This window comes from Neolamprologus brichardi, chromosome 7 (genome assembly GCF_056152115.1).
Source record: "Neolamprologus brichardi isolate AB-2024 chromosome 7, ASM5615211v1, whole genome shotgun sequence".
NCBI classification, from domain to species: Eukaryota; Metazoa; Chordata; class Actinopteri; order Cichliformes; family Cichlidae; genus Neolamprologus; species Neolamprologus brichardi.
In genome coordinates, this window is record NC_142110.1 from 22327813 (window position 1) to 22347450 (window position 19638).

At 38.7% G+C, this 19638-nt stretch overlaps 1 protein-coding gene across 10 annotated transcripts in view; it reads left to right on the forward strand.

The window, feature by feature from the left end:
- Positions 1–19638, forward strand: part of LOC102779219 (pleckstrin homology domain-containing family A member 7-like) — a 132009-nt gene that overhangs the window by 79927 nt on the left and 32444 nt on the right. For 9 of the 10 annotated variants that reach the window (XM_087843317.1, XM_087843319.1, XM_006782378.3 and 6 more), the window contains 4 exons: positions 2041–2155; positions 10890–10994; positions 12417–12489; positions 15362–15462. In XM_087843317.1, the coding sequence (XP_087699443.1) occupies positions 2041–2155; positions 10890–10994; positions 12417–12489; positions 15362–15462 (394 nt within the window). Of the gene's footprint in view, positions 1–1033; positions 1222–2040; positions 2156–10889; positions 10995–12416; positions 12490–15361; positions 15463–19638 lie in introns of those variants that run through there. The other variant, XM_087843316.1, reaches the window with a different exon arrangement.

The following is a 19638-nucleotide window of genomic DNA, read 5'->3' on the forward strand; positions in this document are numbered from 1 at the left end:
AAGAAAAAGGTAGCACAAAAAAAGACTGCAGACAAAGAGACGTTTTAAAATGCTATTATTGCAGGTTATTACATCTGTTTGCGATGGAGTCGGGTGGATATCACTGTGAGCTGTGTGAATAAATCAATCTACAACTCTTACGAGCAGAAGCTTGTGAAATAAGGTTTGAAAACCTGAACTCACAGCGGTTTCTGAACCATTTTTGCAGAGTTTTTCAAAGTCTGTAGATTGGCATGTTTTGTTTTCCTTTCCTGTTCTTCAAGGTAGAGTGTGCTTCCTAAAACCAAAGTGCTGTAATGTGAAAAAGACTTTACCAAACCCTGAGTACTTTGTTGTGTGTACTTTGAGTCTCATTCACAGCTGCCAAAGGATTATCCAGTTCTTGGCCGTCCGTTAGCTATCGTGTTACTGTCTGTTGAGATGCCATGCTCCACGTTACTTCCTTCTTGAACCGTTGCGTTTGACAGATAATTAATAAGTCATAATAACAGCTTGAATAAAAGCTACATGGTATTCAGTAGGCTGGAAAACCTATATCTTTCTTTATGACATCATTATGGAAGCTGGTAATAATCTTAAATTACATGGTAGTCAATGTAAAAGAAACATGCTTTTTAAATGTGTGTTTATGAAAAAAAGAACTGAAAAAATATAAAATACTCAAGATGTATTAATAATTCAAATTCCAGCAGAAATAGACCTTGAAATGGTGACTGCAACATGTCAGAGAGGCTGTTCAGGTGGACATTTAACAGTGGTTAGAGCAAATTTTCTTTCACTAACTTCCCTCGCATATTTTATAAATAGAAAAAGCTTAATGTCATTAAATTAATATTGTGTCATCCACAAATATCTGAAAATGTCAAAACAGTTTCAAAAACAAAAAAGAGATCCTGAACTGAAAAATTGTTCTTGGATATAAAACATCAGAACAATGAAAAAAAGTTTTCTATTTTTGTTTGATGGTGACATAATAGTCCTCAGTCTCAAATTTGGGACTGCTGTGTCTGACATCCTTTTGGAATAAGGCATAATGGTGCTGATTTACATTCAGTAAACAGTTACACAACCCAGTGCTTTGTGCACACTCTTCTGTTCTGTCTGCGTTGCGAGTTTGGTAACCGCTTTCTCTTCTCTGCTGACCTGAAGGTACAAAAGGAAAATGGATCTTGTGTGAACACGCACACACTGTGGAAGGAGTTTTATTCATTTCCCTCCAAGGTGTGTACGGTGAGAATAATGAAAAATTTAGGACAGTCTGTCTTCAGGTCATTGAGCTGCCTTCGTCAGATGTTTGGTGTTTTCTTTACACACATGCATGCTCTCAATCTGTCACTGGCCTGTATGACAACCTGAAACAGTCCCCAAGCACACTTTTCCAGTTCACAGAATCCACTCTTGCCTCCTTAACACTTTATGTGTTTTACATACTTGCATACTTGAGTCTTTCCGAAGCAGCTCTGATAGACTCCAAATCACACACTGGGAAAATTGGAACGTCAAGAATAGCAGCATGCCATAAGGCGTCACATCAGATTTAATTATTTTCCTCAACAAAAACCCTGCAGGTGCTCTTGAAACACAAAGTGAACCTAATTTAGATTCCCATATAAACACATTAATAACAATTATGTATTTATATGCTCCATATTTTTTATCCAGATCTTCTCTCTGCTCTTTGCAAATAGAATGTTTGAACCACAAGTGTGGGGTGCTTCCACTAATGATATCCCTCAAAATCTAAGAGTTGAAAAAACAACTGGAAAACAGGCACTTTGGGCAGTCTCAATCCTGAGTTTAGATGAACGAAACTCCAGCAACACTTTTAGTATAAACACAATGTTTATTTGCTCTCTAACAGTCTGCCTTATATGCCAGCCCATAATAGAAAAATGTGAGACAATGTACAGATGTCAGTGCTGCAGTAACAACTTGGGAAATGTGTAACGGCTAAATCAGAGGTGTGGTTACACTTCATTACTTCTTCGAGTCCTCCCGGTTATGTATAGTGACGTTTTCTGTATGTGTGTGTGTGTGCAGGCCGCAGGGTACTCGAATGATGTCAAAACCTGCGGGTGAGCAGCTCTCCAGTACCACCGTCAGCGAAGCCTCCACTGCCATCACCTCTTCCACTGTGGACACGTCAGCCTCTAAGGTTAGTTTGTGGTTTCAGTATTTACCTGTATACGTGTGTGTTTGTGTGTTAGTTCCACATTTGTCGCTTTCAAACAATGTCCTTTCTTGATTTGGTCTGGACTGGTTTTATGCTATTAAAGGGTGACCATACAGGATTTTTGGTCTTTGAATTTTGTCTACTACATTTTTGTGAGGTAGTTAGAATATTTTCAAGCAGCAACAGAGAGGATTGACTTGTGAAATCTTTAGCAATTATGAGGCTTCATGTCTTTGTCCTGTTTTTGTTAAAGCATATGAATCAAGTAGTAGTAGGGGTTGCATTGGCAGTACTGGAGTCTTCAGTTAATTAAGGTTGTCGGTTCGAGCCCCGGCTTGGACAGTCTCGGTCATTGTGTCCTTGGGCAAGGCACTTCACCCGTTTCCCTACTGGTGGTGGTCAGAGGACCCGGTGGCGCCAGTGTCCGGCAGCCTCGCCTCTGTCAGTTTGTCAGGGTGGCTGTGGCTACAATGTAGCTTGCCATCACCAGTGTGTGAATGGGTGGATGACTGGATGTGTAAAGCGCTTTGGGGTCCTTAGGGACTAGTAAAGCGCTATACAAATACAGGCCATTTACCATTTACCATTTTAACATCCACAATCAGTTTTGTGTTAAATGCACTGCACTGAAAAGCCAAGTAGTACGTGAGCCATCAATTAAGCTCTGTTAGCTCTGTAATAAACCTACGATGTTCTCTGCAGCTTGTTAATGAAGAAAATCACTCCATTAATTCACCAGTGCAAAGGCTTAAAATGATCATTAAACAAGAAAATGATGCTAATATCTGAATATACCAACAAACACAGGTACAACCACTGAACACAGTGAGGCATGACAAACAGACAGAGATGTCTTTTTAGTCTGTGGTACAGGAGAAATCCATCCTTTAGAATCAGTCAAGAGATGAGCGCTGGTTATCCATGGCTAGCCCCGAGAATGATCACAGCAGCCTGGGCTAGTGGGGGAAAAACATTATTTGTGGCCAGTGACTGACCTGATTAGCAGCAATTTTCAGCTGACTTACAGCAAAACAGAATGATGGATGAGGATGAGAAAATGGAAATTAAAAGCTTTTTGCAGCTGATCAAACTCTATTATGGCCATGCAGGGATATAGACCTGAGGTGTAGTTTGAAATGGAGGTAGAGGTTGTATCTTTGCACCATGATTAAGAGCAAAGTTGTCTGCTGGTTAGCAAGATTAGGTATGTTTCTATGTAACATAGAAGTTGAATGCTAGAATTACAGTTAATAAAACTGGATGCAAGCTGCAAAGATGCAAATGTGTTTTGTTCTTCTGTAAATATGCGTATTTAAACATTGAAGTCTATGGAGATGTAATATCGGCCTTCACAACCTTATTTTTATGCTAAAAATTGACTGTGTAGATTCAGACATTTGTTTTAGTGAACTCAGTATTACAGTAGGCTTCATTGTGATTAGGATTACTCCTTTTGTAAGTTATTTATGGTATATAGTTGATTCCACATTCCTTCCAGTATATTGTATTACCACTATACTACATCAATGAAAAATAGATTTGGTCTGTTTTCATATCCCCCCTCTTCCCCTTTTTCTTCTATTGGAGCTTGTTTGTTTGTTTTTTTTTGTTTTTTTTGGGCAACATTTAAACTCCAGGTCTTCAGGTTTTATTTCTAGAATGCACACTAGTATTATTGCACAGTGATCGTATCTATGAAACAAAACTGAATTATGTTTGTAGAGGAGAAAGCACTTTTCTTTTTGACTGTTTAACCTTGTTTTTGGTCGTCCTTTGCTCGGGCAATTTGCTTGCAAAATTACAAAATACTTGAAGCAAATCAGCACAGACAGTGCTAATGAATTCCAATTTGAGCTTCCAAATGCAGATCTCATGCAGGATACATCCCTTGTCATCTGGTTTAGTACACCATAAAGATGTCCATGCCACTTTTTTCAGTATAAATCTTACACTTGGTTTATACTCACACATGTATGCAGCTCCACGGTGGCGTGAAATCTCATCCTGCCCTATCAACAGGTGCCTCGGGACCAAGATTGAACATGTGTCATCGTGTACGGTACAGAGATGACAGGATATCCATCACAAAGCCCCATCACCATTCCCACACCCAGTGTTTTTCTGGTCTGCAGCTCTCCCAGGTGCTCTGGCTCATCACCCCTGCCACTAAGCAGCCAGGAAATGGCACAGGAGCCTTATTTTTAAAAGAGAAACTCTTAACAAAAGAATCTTTTTCTCAGAGGAAGAATGAGTCATTCCTACCCCCTTTGCTTTGCGCACAATCTTAAAATGAATCCGTATTTTGAGTAAGTCACATCTCTTCAGCCTTTGACAAAACATCAGAGAAGCAGTGAGACGTCCCACTTTCCCCATGAGCTGTGTCTCGCCGTTCTCCTGTAAGCACTTGTGTTCACTGGCTGCATATTTAGTGATGTTGTGTTCACAACTAACTTCTTTGGGATTTATCAAAGTCCGTGTCATTTAGACATTTCTGTTGGCTCCCAGTATCCTCTTATGAATTGTTTTGCCTTTATATGCCTCATTAATTCGCTGCCTCACTTTTGAAAGTAACTCTGCTCTTCAGGTGCTTCTTTGAGCATTAAAACCAACACATAATAGAACAGAGAACGCTGCAGAGTAAAGAGCTGTTCTGTTACAGACTAAATACATATTTGAGTTCCTGCATTAAGGGGGAAACAACAAGAAAAAAGGAAAAAGTCAAAGTAATTGGTGGCATGACTGTAGTGATAGCAACACTGATTGTCCTGATTGTAAAATGGATGTAAATTACTTTAGGTAATCTTTAGGTCTGTAGGTTTGACAGGAGAGTTTGGCAGTCACAGATCTGCTTCGACCAAAATGGTTGACTGATGTAGGATAGTTTAGAGGGCTATCACCTGGGAGACACTGTTCAAATTCCACGTGAAGCTAAAAGTCAAGATTATTTATTTTTAGATGAATAGGCGTATGACAGCACTCATTGTGTGGAAGGGTCTGAGAACAGAGAGCTGCATTTTCCAGATTGAAGCTTAGTGCAATTTTAAGAGTATATTTTTAATTTGGGTATAAAGAAAATTCTTGAAAGTAGAAAAAATAATTTTATATCTTACTGTGATGGAGGTGCAGCTAACAGATCTGATGATTACATTGAGATGCAGGAAACACATTATGTCCTCTGAAGCCGAACTATATAGTGTTTGTCAAGCTAATATGTGACTCAAAGGTAAAATTTGTATTTTCATTATGTTTTAATTGCTGCCTAATTTATAAACACAGAGAGATTGGCAACAGATTGCAGGCAGTTTAAGTCAGCCTGTGCCGATGGCTCACAACTTCTCTGCAACGTGTCTCTTTTCAGTAGGGAACTCAACTCAGCTGCTTAAGTGTGTGCGTGTGTGTGTGTCAAAGATGTCTCAGTAACAAGAATCAAGACAAAATTGGACTTCATTTTGGTTCTTGCTTAAGTAGTTTATGCAGCTGCACTGCAGCCATGGTTAGAAGTATGAGCACTCATTTTGGAGGCTCTGGAAATGATCGTGCACTATGAGTGTGAAGATGGTGCCTCATCCTCCTCAGAGGACTTGGAGGCTGACATGGAGGAGGCCTCAGACCAGCTCTGACTCATCTGAAGGTGACAGTGGAGAGGATATGGTTGAAGCAATGACAGGATGAACTTCTCCATCTCCATATTTTGGTCTCCCACAAAGTCTGCAACAGAGCCACCAGCTATGCACTGCTGCTGATGGATGAAATCCTCCAGCAAATTGTGGCCATGACAGACATGCATGGGAAACACTCGGTGGCTTATGTGGACACAGAGGAACTGCAGGCTTATATAGAGATGCTTATTTTGGACAGTGTTTACAGGTCAAAAAAATTAAAATTAATTAATTTTTTAAAGATCATCTAAGGGTTAAGTTAACCCGGCTTGACTCTTGTTTGTTATTCTTTACCACTGATTTGATTCATCGTACTGGTATTGCTTAGGCATCTTTCTAAAGGGAGGAGGAATCACAACCCAAGTTTAATTACCTTACCCTCCCAGATATTTCTCATCTGGCTAGGGAATGGAGCCGGTAGCCCTCGGGTCTCAGAGGGGCGTCTCCTGGCATTTTGGTTGTCTGATTGTGTACCATTAAAATAGCAAATAGCTGGTTTGACTCTCAGTCACACACCTACAAGACAGAGTGCTACTGTGCAGCAGGGACCACAGTCTGTTCCACAAAATTACATTCGGCCTAAAAATAGACCACTGCATCGTATACACACACACACACACACACACGTAACAGAGAAAGAAATATCTCTGAAATACACACATAGTATATTTACAGATATGGGACTCTAGTGTGACAGGATTGGACTGTGTCATCCTCTGTCAACCAATCCTCTCACTGATTACTGAGTGCATTTGTTTTTGTTTTCCAGCTGCTGATGCCTCCCAGTGCTGCTACCAGTCCATTCACACGCTTATGCAGCCGTCATGCCAAATCTTTTATTATACCAGCAGGGGAGGTGACAGGGTGTACATGTCTTACTTTATGTGTATGTGTATATGTGGTGCCGGGGGAACAGGCCTTCTTCTGAGGATTTGAGAGTAGAGGATGGTCTAATGAGATTTCTTGAATATTTGCACAGTGCACAAGTATGTTATCCAGCAGGCCGGCACAAACAAGAATGTAAGAAAGGTTTGTTTAGCCAAAGAAACTCCAGCACCCAGTATTACTGTATTACTTACTTATTATACTTATTATAGGTCAGGGGGCTGAAATGGCACTGAATACTAACAAAATGTTAAATACGTCTAAGAACTGGCCTGTCAGGGTATTCCTTACATTAAAATCTACCTGCTTTCAAGGCATTTTTTCTTGCCGTTATCTGACATAATGATCTTCTGTCTTCTGTCAAAGTCCTTTCCTGTTTTAACAGTGCTCCCCTCCCTTTTAAATACTGCACTACCCTCCAGCACCCCAAATCTGCAGAATTTAATCTGCTAGTGTCCTGTAATTACCACCTGCACTGCAGTGGCTGAGCCAAAGTTAAAATGTCTTAAGTCAGCACCTCTGTTATTACATATCCAAAATATTATTTCAGTTTATTTCAGGCATGCTTGATGTCTTCCAGTTAGTAAAACTTTACTAAATATATGTAAATAAACAAAACAAGGATCAAGAAAAAAACAAAATCACACAGTGGAAACATGGAGGTCACCTGGGTCCACATCAAAAGTTTTGCCCATGGCCACCTAAATCTTATTAATCTGCCCCTGGTTTCACCCAGTGGAAGCTGGTATAAAATCTCCTTGGCTCTGAATGAGAATGACAGTTAATAGTAATATATTTACATAAATTAATTAAAAAGAATTTATGCAATAACCTTGGTTTAAAAAAAACTTTAATATTGCACCTTCCAGTATTATAACCCAAAATGCAATATTACAGCTGCATAAGTTAGTTATGATATTCAAGGTCATCTTAACCTCCTAGGACCTGGCGTCCACATATGTGGACATCACATTTTGGGTTATTTAGACCAAAATACTCAATTTTGCTCTACAAGGGCCTGATATCCACTCACGAGGACATTATGCTGCTACTGTTCTATCAAAATTTTAAACAAATATCCTCATATGTGGCTCTTATTTGTCTTAGAAACAAAAATAAGGTAACAAAAAAATCTGGTAATTCTTTGTTTTTACATTCATCGGGTCCCAATCAGCCCAAATATCAAAGAGAAATTAAAAATGCATGCAGTGGAAGAGTTCAGGTCTTAGGAGGTTAAAGTAAATGAGGATACAGAGGTTTTACCTTGTTTTAAGGAACTTTAATTTACTCTGGTCATTTTTAAAAATAATCTTTGGATTTTCTTCCTAAGCCTTACAAAGATAATGCACATCAACACAGTCTTTTAATACTCCCAGTGTTCTTGCAGTTGCTCCCTCACTTTTTTTTGATGGTAGTCAGTCAGATTCAAAGGCCAGACTTTCCTGTGTCAGGCAGTTGAAATATTGACCTGCAGGTTACAAGCCCACATGCCTAACCTTCTGCCTGCCAGTCTAAAGAGGCTTTGTCAATGTCAGACAAATGTCATAGCAAGAGTGACTGTCACAGAGATCTGGCGGAAAAATTGTCTGTGCTCATATAATGGCTGTAATTATATCACAACTAGGGCAGAAAAAGAAGGGTAGCTAAAAAGAAAAAATCATGGTGTGGGTGAAAGTTTGTTCAGTGATATAAGTAAGATTGAATGGTCTGATGAGACACAGACAGCCTATTTCCAAATATAACCTACTGTAACACAGTAAACTGTCCCGCTTTTGCTTGCTGCCTTTTTGACCACAGTTGTGTTAAGGAGAAGAAATATGCCAAGGTGCCTTTAGTGCAGTCATATAGGTAATTAACCAAGCTAATTTAGCACAGTAGATGAATGGTACTGATGAGCTGCAGCAGCTAAGATACAGCCACTTAAAATAACCACCTCATCAGCAACAGGGCCATGATGGATCCCTGGTTGAATTCTGACCGACTGCCGAATGATGGGTGATCGTATTGGTATCCCCCGTCTAGGACACCTGGATGATGCAATCATGAGTAGTAACGCCCCTAAGCATTTAGGAAAACCAGTAGTAATGGTAAAGCAGTGTGGAGATGCATTCATTTACAGGCTTGCTACACTATATATATGAGTTTGCATCAAGTAAGGTAGAGGTTGTGCACACCAAAAAAGCCAGACAGAAATTGATGCTTGCATTCTTTCTGACTTCAAAGCATGAAAAACATGATTTTATTGCACTGCTAAAGTTCTTATATAAAATAAAAAATTGAAATTTAAATGTGCCCTAATTGGGGATGTGGCACTTTGTTGTGAATATTTCAGATGATTAATGAGGTCAGTGAAATGCTGCTGTAGGACTGAACTCCATAGCTCCCGGCACTGTGCTTAAAACTATTGGTAATTCTCGCCATTTACGTTTTCCCAATAAATTAACAGTAATGGCTAATGACGACATTCAAGCTTGCTTACTCAAGTGGTCTGCTGCTAAATGTAGTCTGTGTCCAAAGAGCAGCTTTGAAACGCCTTCATAAAACCAGAGAGCACTTTAAAAAAAAAAACAAGCTAGGTGAAAGTCTGAGCGCTATTATGTAAAATCTAGAGAAATTATGGATCGCCCACGACTTTTGCACAATATAAGATTTTAATGTAATCTAAAGAATAAATCAAAATATTAAGTTGCAACCTAAAAGAAAAATTGAAGGACATGCTAATGATTAAATAGAGGTCTGAAGAAATAAGACCCAGCAAGCAATAGGCTAAATGAAAAATTAAGTTCTATCAGTCTCAAAAATAACTTCCACATCTGGTTTGGGATCTACGAGGAAGCTTATGTGCAGAAAAATTATTTCTTTATTTCTTTACGAAAGCTGTCAAAAGAATTTGAAATTCAATTCATTTTTTTCATAGCGCCAAATCAAAACGGTGCCCTCAATGAGTTTTATATTATAAGGCAAAGACTCTACAATAATACAGGGAAAATCATCTATAGCTAACTATACAAGTCAAAGTTTTTTTTGAAGAAAGCACCATCTCATGGTGACACTCTGCATTTGGGTGAAAGGGGTGTGTTTATAGTGAAAAGTAGATGCGTCCCACGGGAAAGAGGGGGGACACTTAGCGGCTGACATTCAACTGAGGGCTGGCTATCAGTGGCTACCAGATCTCTGACTGAAAGAAGCAATTTTGAGTCCTTTGATGGGAGACTGATGACGGTCCATAACCATTGTGTCTCCAGGTTTGAGGTCAGCATGCACTATTCCCAGAGAACTTAGGTGGAACAGTGCATTTGCTAGTTGATGTAAAATTGGCCTCGTTTCTCTTATGTAGAGAAGCTGGTTATTTTCCGATCCTTAATGTAGTCAGACAGGCTTTAATCAAGCAGTTCAGAATTTAAGTAGATACGCTTCCCTGTTGTTTATTCCATTATATAATTGAGTCAAAAATACTTTTGTCTTATTAATGAGAAATAATACATATTCTAAAGAGAAAAAAACACAGGTCTTTGACAATGAACGGCTCATTGGTTTCCATTTCAGAAATTGGAGTGTTTTAAGGTTTAACTGCATACAACATTTGCCAAAAAAATGCCAACTAAACCCTTTTATGTACGTGTCATATTGAAATAAATTATTTAAGTACAGTCAAAGATCAAAGTCAAGAAAAAGGTTGCTCTGTCATCTTGGAGGCTTTCTGACATTAATAGGAAGCAAGTTTTTCTGCTGCTGAAAACAGATGTTGTTATGTTGCAAACATTGATTAATATTAATAATAATTCAGTGTCCAGAATAACAACCCTCAGGTCAGTGGCTCAGAGTTTAATGCCCAGTGAACATTTTTATTGGCTTATGAAAAAAGCTGTATTCTTATATTTTTAAATGTTAAGGCAATTTAATTAACACAATATTGTATTTTTTTTTCACATTTACTCTGAAAAAATATTACAAAAGCCTTGAAATTAATGTGGTCATGGCCCCCTTTAGACTCACCCCTGTTTGCTGCAGTTATCGCTTCCTGTAAAATAGGCTGTCAGCCTTCAGCAAGTGGTTTTACACAAAGAAAAATCTGCAGTAAGGCTCCAGAAGTTGTATTAAAATATACCGATGAACTGTTAACTTAACGTATGTCACATAAAATCTCTCTATATTCTTTCTGTCTTTTACAGGGCTCCCGGTCCAGTGGCAAGGTGCACAGCTTTGGGAAGAGAGAGCAGTCCATCAAGAGGAATCCCAACGTCCCTGTGGTGGTCCGCGGATGGCTGTACAAACAGGTTGGGACACTCAAACGGAAACACCAATTGTAACTTACATACAGTCAAATCAAGACTAATGTTGATAAAGTTTGAACTGGGTTTGCTTGATTTGCTTTTTTTACGCCTGAATATGACAACTTTGTGTTAGTTTAAGATTTAAAAATGAAAATAAATGTGAAAAGTGTACATAATAGTGTGAAAAGGTGTTTAGCACATTAGATAATACTTTTGTTTACTTATTCGGCAATTATTATTTTAAAGTAACCAAATACGTTTTATATAAAATGTCTTTCTTTTTTCTCTGAAATCTAAATTCAGCTATAGATATATAGCTTTTAACTTTTATGTCTATAAATATATAAAACATATAGCTTTTAGGCTAGTTTCTTAAACAGCCTGCAGACATTTAATGAAATACTGTCATGTTGAAAAAAGTTGCAATTAGCCTGATAATAGTAGTTATGGAGCAAATAATTGTCGTATAAGTTTAAAGTATTTATGAGACTACTGGTACTGTGCTTTCTTTTAGTCAGTAATCCCTTAATCCAGCATGATTCTCTAACATTTGATATTTTTCTTGATTTATTTCCTTTGCTTTGGCAATGTAGAACACCTGCTGTTAATCACAGACAGCCTGTTACTAGAGACTACGTGTTTATTTGAAGTTATACTTAAAATATCTGTTGTTGGCATCATCCCACTGGGAGATTCTTGGCCTCCATACAAGACAAACAGTGAGTGATGTTACTATGAAGCAATATTTTAATGACCACACAAAGAGGCATGCCCACACAGTCACACAGACAGTAGCACACTCGCAACTGTGCACTCGATCTATTTACTGCAATTACATTTTATTTTAATTAGAAAGAAACCCTTTAAAATGCTCTGGGGTGCATGAATGCACACAATTTGAATCCTATTTTGGTGCACATAAATATAAGCACATTGCTATAAATAATTATACACACTGATGCACAGATGTCCACTATCATGGCCAGACTGACATAATGCAGTTTATGCCTTTCATCCACTCACATGCTTGTATTATATGGTCGTAGCATCATACATCTTCAGCCACTGCTGTATCTGCTCAGCTCTTCAAATGGACCTATTTTCAGCCAAAGGACATAAAAGACTAAATGGGCAGTAAAGCACTCATGGCAGACTCAGTGAGCCAGCGAATGAGGACAAATGATCACTCCCTTCCCCGTCTGTCTTTTCTCTTTTCCTTTGCATGTACCCACCTTACTACTGTCCCTCACTTCCCCTTTCTGCATCCTTATTTCTCAGGCTCTTCCTTCCTTTCTCATTACCTCCTCTCTCTTCTTATTTAAGAGCTCTCTAGTCTTGCTTGTTATCTTCTCCAGTTAGTGGTACTCCTCATCTTATTATTTATGCATTCTTCACTTAAACTCTTTACCTCTCTTTCTTTTTCAGGACAGCTCTGGGATGCGTCTTTGGAAGAGGAAATGGTTTGTCTTGGCTGATTTCTGTCTGTTTTACTACAAAGGTAAGTCTTTGTGGAATGTTAAGTGAAAGTAGTGTGGGATCTGAATGCCCTGTTCTGCCAATAATATTTGATTTGCCAAGAGAGCTCTATAAACTACAGGTTCGTCTTGCTAGTCAATTTCTTTTTGTTTTATATTTGGTTTTTTAAATTATTATTCACATTAATATGTGTTTTGCATAACAATGCCAGAACTGCATTTATGAAGAAAGGAGAAGAGCAAGCCAAAAAATTCCATCCTATCCCAACACGATGTACTTTGACACTGGGACACAGCCAGCCCAAGCAGGGTGTAAGAAGGAGCAGTTTAAATGAAAAGTTATAATCTGTTAATCCTCAAAAATTCCCTTTAAGACAAAATAATTGAAACATCATTAAAGGAAATCACACATCATAACTGGCATGCCTCTGCAGCCTTCATGAAGTAGCTTATCATTGATTCAGTACCTCGCAGTGTCTCATCCAAACTTTGTAGAACTTGATGCAGATGAGAAAATGGCCATTGCATTAGGCTGTATTATACTCTGCATGTTTCTCTTTGGTATTGGTTGAAAAATTAAATGCATAAAATGATACACTTCCGGTGAGGAGAGTTTATTATGAGAGGATGGAAAGATCCACAATCAATGCAAAAGGTTAAAGGACAAAGTAGACGATGACAGTTTTCGGTAAACTGCAGCTGACAAAGCAGCCAGAAATTCACTTTAGGTGAGCAGTAATCTCTATATCTGTTATGTGGTTCCAACCAATGAACATGTACACACTGCTTACACCGATGCTCTACATCACACACAACATCACAATTGGTCTACCATTCCCTGCTTGTCGCTATCTATCTCTCCACATCATTTTTATCTCCATGGTTGTAGCCAAACATTTGGGACACACTCCTCTGCCTGCTCACCTCGACAGGAGGGTGAAATCAATTCTGTTGTTTTTGTTTTTTCCCTTTTTCTGTCTTCTCGCTCAGTTCAAAGGTTTCTCCTGCCAACATGAACACACTTGATCTCTCTCTTCAACACGACTTATCTCCTCCCTTCCCTACCCAAACAGTCAAATACGTCTTTGCTATCTTTGTTTTTTATTAGGACTTTTCTTGTTTTGATGATAAACGTCAGAGCTTTTACAGTGAGTTTTTTAAAATACCAACATTATATTTGCATAAAAATACTGAATCCTTAAAACAACATTACGCAATTAAATGCATATATAAAAATGAATTAGCTGTTGCTGAAAATGATTCTCTCATCTTTTCTTTGTCATTTTCTTTCTGGGTTTCTATTGGTTTTGATCCAATGGTTATGGGAAAACAAGAATTTGAAAATGCCAAGCTGAGTTCTAGAAATTCAGATTATAATTAGAATAAAATATTAAAACTTCTCAGTATTTTTAACCCTTACCCATCTATGGAAGCCGACTTTACTTTAATAGACTTGTTGCTGCTTACATGAAAAGAAAAGAAAATGGTGGTATTTGTGGGAACAACCTATGAACAACTCTTACAAGACTGAAATGAACAATTTTATTCAGACCCATCTGAGAGTGCAGAAAATCCAGAATCAGTAAGTCTTATGTTTGCACCTGCATGGCCTTTGTCCTTCTTTAATGTTGCAGTAAGCTGATGGCACTTGGGATGAAAGACTGGCTGCAGCAAACTGAATCTAGTGATTGCACATCAGTCTCTGGAGGGCTTTGCTGTCACTAAAAATGTGCTTTCCAATAAAGTTCTCAGATTAGAGATGATTATTTAGTTGGTATTGTTGGTATTGTGCTTTTGCGTTTCCAGCAGTTTTATTGTGTGAGCTGCGTTTGCATTTTGTAAGTAGTCCTTCATGGGAGCAATCTGCACACGCATGGTGCTGAGTGCTTCGAAATTTATGCACACTCACACACAAGATAATATTTGTACGCACTGTTTTCACAAATGACTGTGACTGTGTACAGGGATCATTGATGAACGAGGCTGCTTTGTTTCTTCCTCTTTTTCCCCTCTTATGTCTTCTGTGGTCTGTTTTCAGTCAAGTCAGTTTTATTTTTAAAGCCCAATATCGCAACTCAAATTTGCCTCAAGGGGCTGTACACTGTATGTCATACCCCGCAAAGTGTGTGAGACAGACGTGGCAGAGCAGATAAAAAAGACCCCACTATCTTGCCCACCATTTAGGGAATGTCCCCTTCAAAGGTCCTTGAATTATTTTTAACCAATTACCCCTTTAGCTACAGCGCCGTCTTATCACCTCTCAGCCAAACCGCCCACATACGCAGGTGCTGCATGCACACGCACACATTTTCATGCTATTGCTAAATTTTACGATGTGGTAATCGTCGCACATGGAGACACTGTCCTTACCACACACATTCTAGCATGCTATTACAATATTCAGTGGAAAACAAATATGTGATGAATTTTTGTTTATAAAACACTGTGAAGTGTTTTTCGAGACTTTTTTTTCTTTGAAGGGTAAAAGTTGAAGACCGTATTGCATCAGTGATGGTTCTTACAAAGGACAAATCTGTGTGTGTGTGCATGTGCTGACTGTGATCTCAACGTGTAAACTGGACAGGGCAGAGGCTGAGGGCAGGCGGCCGGCTGCCAGCTGGAGCAGAGGAGCTTTAACTCTGTGACACTGGCATACCAGAGTGGTCATTTACTGTTTGGCATACACTGTGGTATGAGTGATGTCATACGAGTGCGTGTTTGTCAGTGTTGTGATACTGATGGCTGGCAGTGAGGAAATTAGTGAGCTGATGAGTGATATTTATTCTGTCGCTCCTTCATTCCCTGTATATCTCTTGCCTGTCTTCCCACCCCTCCACCTTACCCCGCTGACCTCCCCTCCCTCGTTCTTCTCTCTCTTTCTCGCTCTATCTCCAGACAGCAGAGAGGAGTCAGTCCTGGGCAGTATTCCTCTGCCCAGCTATGTCATTTCACCAGTGGGACTCGAGGATCACATCAACCGCAAGTATGCCTTTAAGGTACGCCTCTTTTTGTTATACAGAGTATTTATCAGATTTTGATTGCTGTTTATCTTTTTTCTGTCTTATAGTTGCACTTTTTCTTGGTTCTTGGTTAAAAACAAAACTTGGAATGATTCCCTCCGGGCGTTTCTCATATACTGATGTCCCGTTAGCCAATTAAACCACCAGAACCATCTGAACATTAAAATTTAAGGTGTGTCGGGAAGAGAAATTTATTAGACTGTAATATTTTTTCAGCTCTGCCGTGACAGTGTTAAACATGGCCACAAATTGAAAGAGGCATCATGTATAAGGTATTCCAGCTTTAGAAGACATAGATAATGGGTTTTATTCCCACAGGAGCCACTTGAGATAAAACAACCCCTGCTATTTAAAGCACTTTCCAAGAAGTGGTCTATATCATCACTGACAGCAGTTTGAAATAACAACACAAAAACTGCTTTACTGCAGAAGGCCTGTGTAACACGTGCTGTAGGAAAACATACAACATAGCTTTATAAACATATTTATTCATATGTTTGTGATCTATGTGTGCAGACACTGTTTTTTGTCTGATTGTAAACTTCATAGCAGTAACACGTCTTTGGGTTGAAAACAGAAAGTCAGAGTTTAAATTTGTGTACAGTTAAAATGTTTATTACATTTTAAATCATGACCGTCTCAAATTGAAATGAAATGAAAATGAAATGAAATACAATTCTGTCTCTTTCACAGACTGTTATCTTCCTACAGTAATAACCTGCTAGTGAAGCCACCACCCGGCTTCATTGTGCAGCACTTACCAGCTGTTATAGTAATGTCTATTACCACTGATTGTCTGTCTTTATTGAGACAGACAAGCATGTCTGGAATGGCATGAAGTTTTTCTGTTCCCCGAGGCACAAGTTTCTGAGTTAAACGCAACATGTGTAAAATTAAGAGGCTGGATTACTGTACAGCACGTAATGTCCTATACTGCAGGAGGGATTTCATTGCACATTTGCAAGAAGATACAGTATATGCACAGGGTTTTTATTTGCTTTTTGTGAACATCGTTAATTGAACTTTTGGTTTATTCTGGGAAGGAACATGTTTTCTTGGCTGTTAAAGACACATTCCTGTGACCAGAGATTAGCAAAAGATCCATAAATTGTTCTTTAGCGAGATATATTTTTAGTCTTTATGCATTGAAATATAGTCATTGAGGTGGCTAATGGTCCATTTTATAATTTGTAAACTGGACTAAAGTTAAGCACCTTCTAGTTGAATTGACAGCTGGATTGAATCCTACTAAATGTAATTTAGATAGATAAATAAAATTAAATAAATCATGCATGATTTAAATTTGGCAGATTTCGTCTTTCCTCTTTGAGTAAATCTGCAGTATGAAGATACTCTGAAGGTTTTTTGTTTTATTTTGGCTTTTTTTACACGATGATCCTGAACTTGTGTGGAGATCAAACATAATTTTCTCTGTCAAATGAATGAAACTGATGCAGCTCAAATGAAGGACCATTGCAGTTGAAAAGAGTTGGAGACCAAACAGGAGGTTTTCTCATGAAAGCGCCACAGTGTCCAAGCCCAGAGGCTGTGTATAAGCGCAGACGTTTTGCTTTCTCGCACATTCAAGAGGTTGCGCACCATGAATTTATCCCCTAGGGTCAGACTGTCAGTGCCGAGCTCTGCAAAGACCGAGGGAGGATATTTGCTGCTGAAATGATGCCACACACTGTTGTGCGCTGTTTCACAGCAGTGCCTAAAACCATGGGAGTTTTTTGGCTTTTTCAACACAGTCTTTGCTGACCACCTGCATCGTTTGCCAGAATTGGCTCCCTGCACCTGTGCCCTCTTTCTTCAAATAAAGTTGAAGTTAAATTTCATTCTGACAAAGTAGAGGAGCCTACATTGCAGATTTTCAAGCTCAGATGTTCAGAGCAGGACATCCCAGGAACAATCTAAAAATGGCATTCCTGGAAGCAGCGTTAGGCACACATGGAGATGAACTCGGAAACAAGACTGCAAAGTTTGAATCAACATTTTTGTTTTATTTTTTATTTAACGAATAGATTCATAAAACGTATGATTGCATTGCACATGCTAAAACTCAGACAGACTAGATGAATAAAAAAGATGTATACGATACTTTATCCCAAAAGTTTACTGTACTGGAGTTTACTATAGCACTGCAGCTTAAAAACATTAAAAAAAAAACATAGCCTGATAAAAATAAATACAATATCACAAAACAAAATAGCCCCAAAATGTAAAAGGTTACACAAAAAGAAATCAATAAAAACAGAAAATGGAAACAAGAGAAGAGTTCAGTAGATCCAAACCTAAATATAACACACTGAGAAAAGATTTTCTGCATTTGTCCTTGTGATAGAAGAGCCCAAACAGATGTAAGACAAAGTGCTCCACTGCCCGTCCAGTAGGCAGTGGGCAGAACAAGTCGCCTGTTATTTATCCGAAGGCATTCACTGTAGTCAGTTGTTTGGGTCGCTTTGGAGGAATCCAAACATACCTGTCTCACCTGAACCAACAGGTGCTGTAGTGGGGGGATAAACCCAGTAAAACCACATTTTACTGTAACTTTTTCTTCATCTTTACAATATTTTCTTGACAAACTGAATCAGTGCATGAGTTAGATGTTAAAAAGACATATCTGGAGCCATTTAGTCATTTTGTTTCTCTGCAATTTAGATTTTTTTTAGACATGCCATAAGGTGTGAAAAAACAGTTTCTCAGGGACACTTGCTAATTGTAATGCACTGTTGCTCATTCTGACGTTATTATCAGAATTTAGGATACTGTGGAATATATAATTTGCTTCCTCGAGACAGTTATTTCAGCAAACCTAGATTTTAGATGCCAAAGTGAATATTTTTAATAAAACAGGCTCTTGTGTGTCGACATCAGTGATACCGTAACCATTTCACACTTTGCCTCTCAAACAGTGAAAGGTACAGAGTAATAATTATATAGTTAAATAATAATCAATAATAATGTATTTAAAACCAAGAAGTCAGTAGTGAGCAAAAACAAAAAGCATATGAAGTACATTGCAGGGTTCTTAATCACCAGAAACAATTATTTTTACTTGCACCATGATCTGGAAACCCTAAAGGAAGCGGTGAAGTTCTCTTGCTTTTTTTATTTAATCATGATGTTTTCAGCAACCTTAAATCGGCTTATAATATTCTAGGGATGATTTCCAGTAGTTCCTTGATGCAGTGATGTGGAAGTGCACCCCAGGTACAGTGTGACGTCACTCTGGCGTATATACAGTTATTCACCTTTTTGAAAACATTGAACTACGCACATAACTTGTTCTGGATGCTGATGAGGTTAAACCGACGCACTGATACTCAACCTGGTATTAAGTTGGTCTTTAGCACCACTGTCAGTATGTACGGTCATATGCAGAGTGCCCCACTTCATTAAACACTGCATGCATCACAACATCAAAACAACAACTTTAAAGCAAAAAGAAGACCGCTACCTTCCTGTGCTAGATAATGGTGGGTTATTTGATTTGGACTACAGTTTTTGAACGGTGCATCTGCTGACTACTAAATCAACGTATACCCATTGGGACTGCACAAATTGTGCCTTCGGGTTCCCACGACAAGTTCCCACCCTACTTTCCCCTCCTTCCCCTATTCACTGAATGCTCTTCCCTCTCTTGTTCCCATTGGCTGGCTGCCTGACTGGGACTTCCCTCCCGCCCTGAGAGTGTCGCACCATCCAGTGACAGTCCTCCCATAAATAGGTACTCTATGCTCTCATGTTCTCTTACTTTGCCAGATGTAAGCCTTATATATCCATGTTGTCTGCCTTTGGTGTGGCCTTTTGATTCAGACTGGACAGAATATACAGCAACCTTGTATATTCTTTTGATTTCTGATGCATGTCTTGATAGTAACATCTTCTTTTGGCTGAAGTTGTTGTGTCTTTTTCATTTTTTTCCCCATCAGTGTTCTCTTATTTAAATTCCCCTCTGTTGTTTTTCCTGTTTCACTTTCGCCTACTTCTTATCGCAGTGTGAATCTTTGTATTTGCCTTATCTGGTTTTGAGCTTATCATTCATCTTTGCACCCTTCTTGCTTTTTGCCCCATCTGTTACATCGACTGTACCAGCATGGAATCTTTTTTGATGGCAAGGAGAAAAGCTTTATTTGGAAGTCATGTCAC